Source organism: Talpa europaea (assembly GCF_964194135.1).
Source record: "Talpa europaea genome assembly, chromosome: 1".
Lineage (NCBI taxonomy): Eukaryota > Metazoa > Chordata > Mammalia > Eulipotyphla > Talpidae > Talpa > Talpa europaea.
In genome coordinates this window covers 24,544,281-24,556,909 of record NC_140073.1, presented here as the reverse complement: position 1 = coordinate 24,556,909, position 12,629 = coordinate 24,544,281, and the positions used below count along the sequence as shown (strand labels likewise).

The window sequence follows — 12,629 nt, the reverse complement described above, 5'->3', positions numbered from 1 at the left end:
CACAAATACCAACAATGTTGACAGTTTACTTACACATACACACACGCACACGCACACACACACATACACACACACATATTCTCTCCACAAAACCATCTTTACTTTTAACAACCTTTCCAGTTAATGTGCAAAATTCTTGCATTCTAGTAAAAAATATAGATTTGCTCCTATTTAAGCCTCCCTCTTCTCCGAGATGTATCATTTATTTGATATGCAATACAAGTTTAGTAACAATTATGTCATGTATAACCATTAAATGGCGTACTACTGTATGCATTGGATTCAATTGCATATTTCATTTTCATAACTGCACTCTATGCATAAATATATTTGGAGATGCTGGGGTAGGGGGTTGGGCAGTGGCAGGTGGAGATTGAGATTCACACATCGGTCTCCACTGCCTTCACATTAGAACAATTGTTTTTATCTGTCTCACTGTCATCTCCTTTTCCCTCACACTTCTCCTCCTTCCCACAGAGAGATTCCTTAACTCCTTCTTCCATCTCTAGATATTCTGACTTGTCCCCCAGGGAAGAAGAAGTAGAGCTCCGAAATTTCTTCAGTAAATTAGAAGGGAGGTATGGGCAACTGACTGCATTCTGTGTCAGCTGTGTCTGTTCCTCATTTTCAGTCTCTCTGTGGTAGAAATAGTTAAAGTTAGAGACAATCACTGGTACTGGCAAAGCAATGGTTAAGACACCCGCAATGGCACACAGGGACCCCACAATCTTGCCCCCCACAGTGATGGGCTTCATGTCCCCATAGCCCACAGTTGTCATGGTCACCACAGCCCACCAGAATGCATCTGGGATGCTTTGGAAGTGGGTAGTAGGTTCATCCGCCTCTGCAAAATACACAGCACTGGAAAACAGGATGACCCCAATGAAGAGGAAGAAGATCAGAAGGCCCAGTTCCCGCATGCTGGCTCTGAGGGTGTGGCCCAGGATCTGCAGGCCCTTGGAGTGCCTGGAGAGTTTGAAGATCCGGAATACTCGGACCAGACGAATGATCCTCAGGATGGCAAAGGACATGGCCTGCTGCTGCTGACCGTTGCCACCCCCCTGTTGCTGGGCCAGGTCAGTGCCCAGTGTGATGAAGTAAGGCAAAATGGAGACAATGTCAATGATGTTCATGATGTTTTTGAAGAAAAGTGCCTGGCTGGGACAAGCAAAGCAGCGGACCACAAACTCAAAGGAAAACCAAACGATGCAGACTGTCTCCACAATGAAGAAAGGGTCGTTGAATATCGTGTGCCCTGAGCTCTCCGGGTGGGGAGTCGAGGTGTCATTCAACAACCCGCTGTGCCCACCCGCACTCATTGCCATGATGAGATCCCTGTCGTCCCTAAACTCAGGCAAGGTTTCCAGGCAGAAGATGACAATGGAGATCAAGATGACCAGGACAGAGACAATGGCTATGCCCCTGGCTGGACTGGAGCTCTCTGGATACTCAAAGAGAAGCCAAATTTGCTTCTTAAATTCATTCTCTGGCAAGGCCCTGTCCTCCTCCTCTCTCACAAAGCCCTCGTCCTCCCGAAATTTGAGCAGGGCCTCCTCTCCCAACTGATAGAACTTCACCTCCTCCGTGAAGATATCAAAAGGGACGTTCACCGGCCTCTTCAGGCGGCCTCCTGACTGGTAATAATATAAGATGGCATCAAAGCTGGGCCGGTTCCTGTCAAAAAAATATTCGTTACGCAGAGGGTCAAAGTATTGAGTCCTCTTCTCAGGGTCTCCCAACAAGGTCTCTGGAAATTGGGCCAAAGTTTTCATCTGGGTCTCAAAGCGGAGGCCTGACACATTGATCACCACGCGCTCACAGCAGTCACTGTAGCGGACTGAACTGTAGCCACCGCCACCCCCATCGTCCTGAGGCAGCAGGTCTGTGTAGGAACATTCGTCGCCGTGGTCATCCTCACTGTAGTAGAACCTTCCCTCCTCTTCCTCCTCTTCTTCCTCCTCCTCCTCTTCTTCTTCTTCACTCAGCTCCCTCAGGATCTTCTCCTCAGAACCACTGGGCATCAGGTCAGAGCAATGAGGGAAGCTGCTCTGACGGTGATGGGCCTTCTTCTTCTCGGGCCGCTGTCGCCTCCTCCTCCGACTGCCCCGGCTGCTCTGAGGGTCGTGCGAGGTACAGGCCCCGCGAGATTGGTGGTGGTGGTGGGAGCCCCCTCCTGAACCCCCACTGCCTTCAACCGCAGCTGTGGCTGCAGCAACAGCAGCAGCTGCAGCTGCCCTGGAGTGAGCAAGCCTCTCCCGCTCCCGGGCCCGGGCCTGGGCAGCATAACCATAAGGCATGTGACTGTTGCACCCTGAGCTCTCCGCACTCACCATTGCAACCTCCATGGTGGTGGTGTTAGGAAATGGCTGGTTCGGGTTGAGAAGCAGAAGAAAGAAAAAGAGGGCAGCTTCTTTTCTCACCAAATTAAGGTAAGTTTGGAATCCCTAAGCAGACTGCTTGGAAGACTAAGGATGTTTTCAGTCCAACTTTGCATTTTCTGTTTTTAAATCAGCACACCCGGTGCTCTAGCTTCCCAGGGATTCAGCGTTGCTCTCCGGTGCTTGACTGGTCTAGATAAACAGCCTAGCACTCACAAGCCCAAATCAGAAAACGTTAGGATCACCCAAACCCTTATGTTTTGGGGTGGATGTTCAAATTTGGAAATACATTTGGAATGTGATTGGTGATGATGCTGCAAGAGTCAAAGGCAACAAGTATCTGAAAGCCAGCAGTTGTCCCTACAAAATAGAGTATATGTTTCTGCCCCAGAAATGGTCCAAAGCTCAGTCCATCAAACTTAAGCAAAATGCAAATAAGCCTTTAGTCTTGACACTTGCCTTCTAGTGACAGCTTGACCCATGTTAACATGTGACCTGAAGCAAGTCCAGCCATGGCTGATCAAAGCCTGTCAGGATGATTCCAGACTCTCCGCTTAAGTTCATCACAGGTTTCCTGGACCCAGGGGCAATGCCAAGTTATCAACAGAGGCAAAGACCTTGGGAGGTAGAGAAGATGCAAGATGATGTGCCAGCAGGGGCAAACCCAGCTCTAAGTTCTCCATAGAAATCAAGGAAATGCACAGCATCCTTCAGCTAAAAACATGCAGAAGAAGCACTTCACCTAAAAAAGGATGGGAAACAAGCACAGGAGAAAAATAAAAAGAAGAATCAAATCATAAAGAGCAAACTGAGTGCTTCTTTCACAAACACTTCTTTCTCTTGTCCTCAAGCAAACCATACAAAACATCACCGGGTGACCATAAATTTACAAGGCGTGTGGGGAAGATTGTTAAATCTTTTTTCTCACTAACCATCCTTCTTTCTTTCTTCTTTGGACATTATTTCAGTTCAGTCTAGTTTCATGGCAACTCAATTATGTTTCCTCTCTCCACTCTTGACCCACATGGTTCTTCCTTCAGTTCTCTCTTTCACTAATGCCAGGTCTTAATTCTCACTGTCGTGCTTTTCACGCCATGATAATAATGACAATATTTTACGGTTGCTTCCCTCATTCATTGATATCAAGGCATTTTTTAAAATTTCCACCCATAAAGAATTTCTGAATGTGGTGCCTCCCACCCCTCTCTGTCTTGATTCAGGATTAGAAAAAGGGGGTGGGGGGAGGGCAGTTTTCTTTCATCCAGGCTCCACCACTGAAACAAACTTCAATCACCTCATCTGCAGAGTATAGACAATAATCCAACTTCCCCCATCCCACACTTGTATAAGGATTAAATGAATAATGAACTGAACGTAGATCCAACAGCATAGTTTGTATAAATAACGAATATCAATAAATGCTGGCAGTTCTTAATAACATGATAGTAACTTAAACTTTCTTGTCCATCTATCCACTCCTAAATGTGTGTGTCCCTTTGCCACTGTCTGAAGGAGGGAAACTATGAAGTGTGAGGATATCCAGGACATTTTGAGACTTACCAATGGCCTGAATTAAGTTGGCACTCTCTGAAGCATGTCCCTGTTGTTGTTTTTCTGTTCCCCAGACTCCAGAACACTCCCTCCCACCCACAACCTAGGAGCTAATCCCAATTTCCACATCTCTAATAATCATCATCTCTCCTTGCAGTTCCTCTGTGTTCACCACAGTGCTTTCTCTTATACCCTTCTCAAGGGACTATCTCCTTATGTTTTAAGTCCCAGTTCATGTGGATTTTGTTCTTAGCCTATCATACTTTCCCTCCTATAATCTCTTTCTCTAATCTCGCTCCCGACCCCGTCTCTGCCCGCCTTTAATTACAACCTCCAACTTCCTGATCACATCGTCCTTGCAGTCCTGCTCTGTCCTGACTGTGGCTTGATATTCCTGGTCTTATTCTTTGGTTTGCTCCCCCCAGATCCTCATAATTCATCTCCGCTGCCATGACCTACAGAAGCTCCTGCCCCAATCTCTTGCTCTTGTTTCTTTCATTCACTATGTCCATCAGGACTTCCAAGAATGTAGAGTGTCCCAGAGAATTGAGGAGGTGGATGACAATCAGAATTCAGGGCATCTACCAGCTTCTATTCCTGGAAGCACTTGGGGAACAGAAGAGAAATGGCTTTCTGGAGCCATTAACAAGATTCAGCTCTTAACCACCTGCTGCTTCCTGCAGAATAGTGTCACCCTAAAACACACCTGATTTTTTACGAAGTGACAAGCAATGAAGAGGCAAACAGTGAGCTTCCCAGTCTTGTACCTCTTCCCAATCATACAGTACCACAGGGCAAGAGGAGGGCTTTATGAGGACATAAAAGCAGAAATTACATCTCTGAAGGTATCTCAAACGACATCCTTCTTTCTTTGCCTGACTCCTGACATCATCTCATATTCTGAAATGAAAGAGTTGCACTTAGGTCTTCAAATCTCTATTTACGAAAACACCCTCTGGTTACATTCACTGTGGACAGTCAGCCCAACACCCTTTAAAGACTTCTACAGGCTAAATAGCCTGAGAATTTGCTCAATTTCTTACCCAACTCCCTCAAAGGGAGTTTTAAATAAAGCCCCAGTGTGACCAAAGTACCTGTGTATGTATATACTACGCACACCCCTCTCCTGTCCAACTGATTCCCAGAAGGAGGTAAGAGGGTCTTCAAATTCACCATCAACTCTGCAGAAAATGTAGACTTGTCCTCTTTGTGCACTACATTAAGCAATTATTTATTTATTTAGGTTTGTTAGTTTTTGTTTATCTAACTCCCTCCTCCACACTACAAAAAAGCAAATTACCTTCCTTTTAATTGGCTACCAGTTACCTCACTAGTCCTGATCTTTAAAAAAAAAAAAAAATGAAAAAAGAAAGAAAAAAATAAATAAAACACCCAGCCTACCACCTAGCAAAGCAGACTGGCTTCAAATATCTCTTCCTTCTCAAGGTATTCCTATTAGGAGAATCTATTCAAGCCGAATCAAGGAACCTTTTTTGGGGGGGGAGACCTGAGCAGGGAAATTTTCCTTCCTCTTGAATACCATTAAAAACTAATAGGGTTTTGCAGACTACCTAATTCCCCAATCCCTAAACCCCCAAACAACAGTCAAACATCCAGCCCCTCCTCCTCCACTCCCACTCTCCAACAACAAGGCTGCTATCTTTCTCAGAGCTAATTCCTGCAACTGTCTTAGGGTGGTACCTGAACCTAATCAGAGAAAGAGAGATTGAGAGAATCAGAAAGGCCAGCACCGTGAGAAATATGCACTTCAACGCACGCCATTTATTCTGTCCCTCTGTGCTGCTTAAATGCTGGGAAAATGCACGCAAATCCAAATGTTGGGAGAGGCAGGATTTCAAACCCGTTCACCAGCTGTTCCCAAAGGAATGGAACCGGTGAGTCTGGGATGTGGCAAAACGATGCTAAGCCTCATCCCATCTCGTTGGGAACGACATCTTTAATAGCGCCCTCGCCTCCAGACCCAGGTTCCCGCTCCAGTACATTAAACAGGGCGCACGCACCCCATACCCGGGGTTGGGAAAATAACAACTGCTGGCCCCCCAGAGCGCCGCGCAGCATCTGCACCTCCCTTCTCCCACCTCCTGGTTTATTTTTAACCGCCTTTCATTCATGCCCTTCTGTCACATTCCCGATATTATTTATCCCTCCAAGGTCCACTGTTTCTTAACAGCCAAAAGAGGAAAGTGGAGGAAGCATAACCGCGGTATCACACTTACCGTTTCCAAGCGGGGTGGGAAAAAGAAAAAAAAAGAAGAAAAAAAAAAAATCACCCGGTTGGTTTTTGTTTCCCCCCTCAAGCTGAAACAGCTGGAGGAGGGGAGAAAAGATCTTGAACATAGAAGGAATCACTCCGGCGTGGCAGGTGGCGACTCCAAAACATCCCCGGAACAAGTTCTGTCGCTGGCCGGAGGGACACGGCGCCCGCTGCTGAAGCCTGGGGCAGGGGTTCGGGACAGCCCCTGGGAAGACCCCAAGATTCCTGGATCCTATTCAGGAGTTCAGCACAGAAAGGCTCGGCTGGGAAAGGAAGACGAGGTTCCCCAGAAAAAAAAAGAAACAAAATCCTAGACAGCAGCGATCACTTGTTAAGCCCGAATTCCTCCTCCAGGATCCATCCCTCTCCCTCTCGCAGGCTGCAGGAGCCGCACACGCCTCCCCTGGCCGCGAACAGGCGCCGGCCGGGGGCGGGGCCAGGGCCGGGCGAGGGTGTGGCCTGCGCGGGTGGCCGGGGGCGCCTCCCCGCGCGGCCGGGCGGTGCAGTCACGACGCCGCCGCTGCGCTGCCCCGACGCCCAGGCTCTGGGGAGCGACTGGAAACCATCCAGCAGCCCCCGACTGTCGCCCCCAGAGGCGGGGGCCCAGCCGCGGAGGGACAGGTGTCCACGTTGCAACTGAAACGCGGGTCCCGACGGCAGCGCGTGAACACCGAGAGGTTGGGCGGGGGAACCTGGACGGGAGGTCCAGCCTCAAGCACTGGGTGCTGCTGAGCATCTTTCCCTCTTCCGACCCGCGTTGCCTATCCCCACCCGCGCCCCAAACCCTTCCCTCCAGCCCTCCCTCCGCCGACGGGCTTGTGGGGTGTGGGTCCAGTACCTCTCGGGCGGGCGGTGGGTCTCTGCCTCCCCAGCACGGAGTTTGTTGGCCTCCACTTGGGAGTCCGACCGCCGGCTCGAGGAAGAAACCGACTTTAAACTTGTGTTCCATGGAGGGAGGGAGGGAGGGAGAGGCAGAAATTGGAATCAGGCCCAGGCTGAAGGCTGTGTACCGGAGACAGATGTCCGAGGGAAGAGCATCGAGCATCAGAAGGCTCTGGGCAGGCTGCAAGTCCCGCTAGGGGATGGAGAGGCTGGGAGCTTTGGACGGAGGGGCGGAGCCCTCTGTGAACCTGTTGCAGCAAAATATAATAACCCTTGGGATGCATTTTGCTCCTGGGAGGTAACACACACACACACACACACACACACACACACACACGGACAGCTGAGTGTGCCTGCAAAGGCATCTTCACTCTGCAGTTGGGGAGCTGCGATGGGATGGGGATTGGTGTGGAGGAGGGAGGGTTGCAGGTTGCTCATTAGGTGGCTGGCTTGTGAAATGTCCCTAGACATGCATGCAAATATGCAGTTTCCACAAATCCATCAAAAGAAAGGTAGTAGTGAGAAGTGTGAGTACACGCGTGCACACACACACACACACACACATATACAGAAGCTCTGGTGGAGGCCAGAGCTCTGGGTGCGTTTCCCCATGCCCCTGTTGGGTCAATCAAGCAAGCAGTGACTGCCAGCCCGGACTGGGGCTGCTGGAGCAATTCCGACTTTGGGCAGGTCATTTGGCGCCCAGGCAGCCACTGCCGTCCTCAGCTGGCAGCTTTGTTCAGGGCCCTGTTGGGCCTCCTGCTTTTGTGGTGCTCAATTAATTATTAAGAGAAATATTCCCGAGTTGAATTATAGATATGCCTTGTGCTCACTCACCTATGCGCTGCTGGCTGGGCAAAGGACATCTGGAAGACTGCTTTTCCTTGCTGGTTTTGTTTTGTTTGGTATGACCTTTTTAAAGAAATTTTAAAATCACATTGTAATCAGTGAAAGGAAAAGCAATGAAAGAATCCTGACCTGGGGCCTAGTTTTCCTAACTTCTTCCAGGTAGTGGGGTTTAAATAAATTTAACCTGTGATCCTCTGGCATCAAGCACAGATGGAAGAGCTGAGAAAATTCAAAGCCAACTCTAGAGAGACTATTTGCCTGAATTCATGCCCTATTATAGTTCATTCCTACAAGCAGAGCAGGTGGATTTCTCAAAAAAAGAGCATGTGCACTGGCCCACCATCCTCTGCACTTCTCAATGGTTATAGACCCTGTGTAGTTTCATACGTAACAAAAGCAGATAATTGAATGCATCAATGTCTCATCAGAGGATGTTTCTGGGAGAGCAGAAGGCAGGGTTGAGGGCATAGGATCTTGGGACTAACTTCCCAAAAGCAATTGGTGAGCACCATCTCTATTGACTGTACTATGCTTCCAGAAAGTTGAAAACTGATATTGAATGATGGAAAAAAAGTGACAGTTATATTGAAGCTTGAATATTTTAATGGAAACATGTTAAGGTTTTATGAATTATACTTCCATGCGCCATTTACTATTAGTTCCTATCATGGCCCAAAGAATTTTAAAGATTAAAATACTTGAAGACTTTATAAATATTTGCACCTCTTCAGTACCAGTAATCTGAATTACTAATGCATAGTAATAACATAGAAAAGCAGCTGAATAAAGCTGAGGGAAACTACTCTTACAGAAATACTCATTCAGCTGATACAATAAATACTTATTGAGGACTTGAGGACTTGATCCACCCAGGGAAAGCTGAATGCTGCCTAGTACCCAGTTCTCTGCATACAAATTGTCCAATTTTATTTGCATAACTAAACACTTTATGTGGTAGGTAGTACTATTATCATTATTTCATAAAGAAGGAAATTGAGGCTTACAAGGTCTAACTTGCTCAAAAGCTGTACAGCTTAATGATGTAGCAGAACTGTGTCTTAATGATGTAGCAGTATCTGACTGTGTGGCGGTGGACAAACCTCATGCTAGTGATGTTAATAATAATATGTTTATGCCCACTTGTCCTAGTGACTGTCACAGATGCACAGACATATTAGGAAGCAAGGGTGTGCATGCAATGATGGAGATACGAGAATGGTGTTTCTGGAGTGTCAAGAATGGCGCAGTGGCTAATTTGGGGAAGCAAGCAAAGATTGATGAGAAAAGGAGAGATGTGTTTTGGAGAGCAGTGAGAATTAGAGCAACTGCTGTGGCACTTGGCACTGGGGTGGACCAAGAATAACTGGAACCTGTAGACAGGTGGGTTCAACTGGGAAGAACATGTTCCAGCCCCAGTTAGACCTCTATCCTGCACACACACACACACACACACACACACGTACATGTGCATACACAAAACTCTTTGCTTTTTTAAATAATTTATTTTTAAAGCAAACAAATGTTTCCTTTCTCCCTGTGAAATCCTCTTAAAGAGCCCTAGGAACTCACACACATAAACAGTAGCAGAAAGATCCTTTGCTTGTTACCGACAAAATTCTATCTGCCTCACTCCTGAAATTCTATTGACTTTGGGGGAGAAAAAATTATTTTCTTGTCTTTCATAGTCAACAGTTAAAATCCTTTAAGCTCCCTACCCCCAAATACACCTATTATCACAAATAATTTATCCCAGACTTTGAATTCTCTCAGCAGCAGTACAAATGTTCCAGGGCACAATACTAAGTCTTTGTTTTTAAAGAAAGGGGCAAAGGGCAGCAGATCATCCTTTGTACAAAGCTGATAGGAGGCCCTGTGGTGTACATCTAAGTCCATTATAAATGTTTTTGTTCTCTTTGGGGACTATGGTCCCCTGTGAGTTGCAGTGTTCTGTTTACTCCTCCTCCCTCTCCCCAAGAAGTCTGCGACACTACCCTGAAAACAGGCATTGTATCCCCAGCAACCAGGGCAATACCTGACCCAGAGTAGGAACTCGATAAGAACGTACTAAAATGAATGAATAAGGGAAGAGGCTTCCATTTGCCAAGAAAATTCAGTGAATATGTTGGGAAAGAACTGTAAGTTAGATTTCTTACCTGCTTACCCCATTTTCTCAACTATCTGACTTTTAAAGTTCTGAAGAGATGTGAGGGTGAAAAAGCCTTGGAAGACCTTGTAGGTTTCCCATTTCCAAATTTATGGATGCAGGTGTTCTGAGAAGCCAGGATCCTCTATAAAGTGCGAGTCACTCATCCATCTTATTCTTGTAGTTAGATTTTTTTCATTGACTGCTCACCACCACTTCCCATCTGTGCGCACCATGACTGTGTGCACCAGGACTGTTCCGATCTTCAAATATCAGAAAAGCATATTTACTTTTAGTTAATGTAAGGAGCCACGAACCCTGGAGAGAAAGGCTGACCATTTTCTGATTCTCTGTTCCCATTGTACAGACACAATGGGAGACAGACGATTGTTGCTTGCCTTGGGTGGATACCTGAGGCCTACAGATGAGTCAGCGAGCTCAGTGGTCAGGGCCTGAGAGATGTCAAGGCAGGGCAGAGAAACAACACCTAACTGAGGTTAGAAAGAAAGGTTCTCAAGGCGAAGGAGAAGGATACAGATGGCAAAGGCTTTTTGAACAAGAATGGCGTGTGTAAGGATACACAGAAAATCAAATATGGAATTGGAAAGGGAAGTAGTGAGTTAGATTTACATGTGGCAAGCTCCAAGGTGATGGATCACAGGTGCTACGGTGGTGGGAGGACTATGGGACTACACCTCAGGGAGAAATCAAACACTGTCCAAAAAATAACAATGATGTAAGAAACAAAAGTACTTCATCTAAAAATAAACAAAAAATTATTAAACTAAATTAGGATTAAATATGCCATGCTCAAGAGTTCAAACTAGTGTTATGGTGAAACATGTGTGAAAGTATTTTCAATTTTTTTTTTTTTACCTCCTCAACTCAGCACAGATGTACTTCACATGCACAACACACTCCCCTGGGCAAACTAAATTAGCAGCTGCAGCACACACTAGAATGACTGAGTTACAAGCATTTTTAAGCTGCCTGGCTACAATAGCATCCCTTTGTCCTCTGTGAATGCATCTCAGAAGTCAAGTGTGTGAAATTGAGATGGCATGACCTTCTATCATCTCAGGCTTAGTTTTTCAAAAGAAAAATCAATGAAAATAAGTTTCTCAAGGGAAGAACTCAGGATTTGCAATGCACCCTACCTTTAGTGGTGCCACGGTGTATGGGGTGACACTGCTGTTGAGATTCCCTTTTTCAGATGCACTTGAACAACCTTTTAGCTCTTTGTTCTGTTTTCCTTATACAGAGCTAGGCACAGGACAGCGGTGGAGAATCACTTAAAATGAAATAGCAACTCTAATGCCATATAGCTAAAAATCCTCATTTGTTGCCACCAATCAATCAGGAGCAAACTTGGGGTAGAAGTGAATCAAAGAAGATTTAGCTAGCTATACAGGGGAATTTCACTCCTAAAGACACAATTACCACCATGCCTTTTATAATAATCCATAATAGTTTATGTCAGGGAGCTTTCCCCATATACCTAAATGTGGTTATATGGGAGTTCCCATACCAAATGTGAGAGTTTTTATAAAGGTAAGAGGTCTTAGTATACTTCCTGCTGAAAGTGTCTTCAAAACTCCCCTCAGATATCTTTAAATATGGTTAATGACCAAAGGACAGACTGCATTCTTTTCTTTCAGGACTTGACCCTGTCCCTTCTCCCCTACTTTATGATCAACACCTTTCACCTGCTAGAGCAGGTATCACCACAGCTTATCGCACAAGACTGTTTACATGTCTCTTCCAGGCTGCCAGTGCCAATCACAGGCCTGACTCCTCTCCTTTTCCAGATCAACATTACTTCTTATTTGGTTAAGTGTTAGGAAGACCTTGCCCAGCCTGTACATTCAAAAACAAGGCCCAGAGCTTTAGGGTATTCTTGTAGAAAAAAAGAAATTTCTACTAGGTACAGATCCGTTAAGAAATCTATTCCAAATTATTTCTGCTCTTTGCTCAGTTTTTTGCACTCCCAAATGAAGATGGAAACACAATTCTGGATCAGCCAACTGATATATTTTAGAACAAAAGGTTAAAACAAACAAAGCTAAGTGTATAATAATTTATATTTCTCATCAGTGGCTCCTGAGAACAACACATCACCCATCAGATTTGATATACACTGGAAGTCCCTGTAAGTTATTTTTCAATCACCCTCTCAAACCGGCTCTTATTTGGATTAAGCACAGAGACCACAGGCTGACATCTCCAAAGGTCACTTGGGAGTGCCACAGTGACAATTTCCTTGGCTTTTAAAGAGTCCTTTTTTGAATTCATCTATAGGTTTGAAATGGAAAAAACATCTATAGTAATATTTACAGTGAAGCTCTAATGATTTGCAATAGCCCTTGGAGGAAAAATTAGCATTTGATTAAGACAATTTCTCTTGTATTGCTGAGGGGCTGGAGCAGGGATCAGATGCTTGAATTTTAAGACTGTCTCTCCAACTGTTACTGGAAAAATGAGGGGCACCCCAGGATCCCTAAGCCTAAATGCTCTGAGTGGGTTCTACCATATAAAGATAAAATATACTTTC

At 45.7% G+C, this 12,629-nt stretch overlaps 1 protein-coding gene across 1 annotated transcript; it reads right to left on the bottom strand.

The window, feature by feature from the left end:
- Window positions 1–380: 380 nt before the first annotated feature.
- Window positions 381–2,345, bottom strand: KCNA4 (potassium voltage-gated channel subfamily A member 4; the record flags this gene model as incomplete). The annotated part of the gene is made up of 1 exon (XM_084254987.1): window positions 381–2,345. One exon carries the CDS (start codon window positions 2,343–2,345, stop codon window positions 381–383), a length of 1,965 nt encoding a protein of 654 aa, XP_084111113.1.
- Between the last annotated feature and the right edge of the window lie 10,284 nt (window positions 2,346–12,629).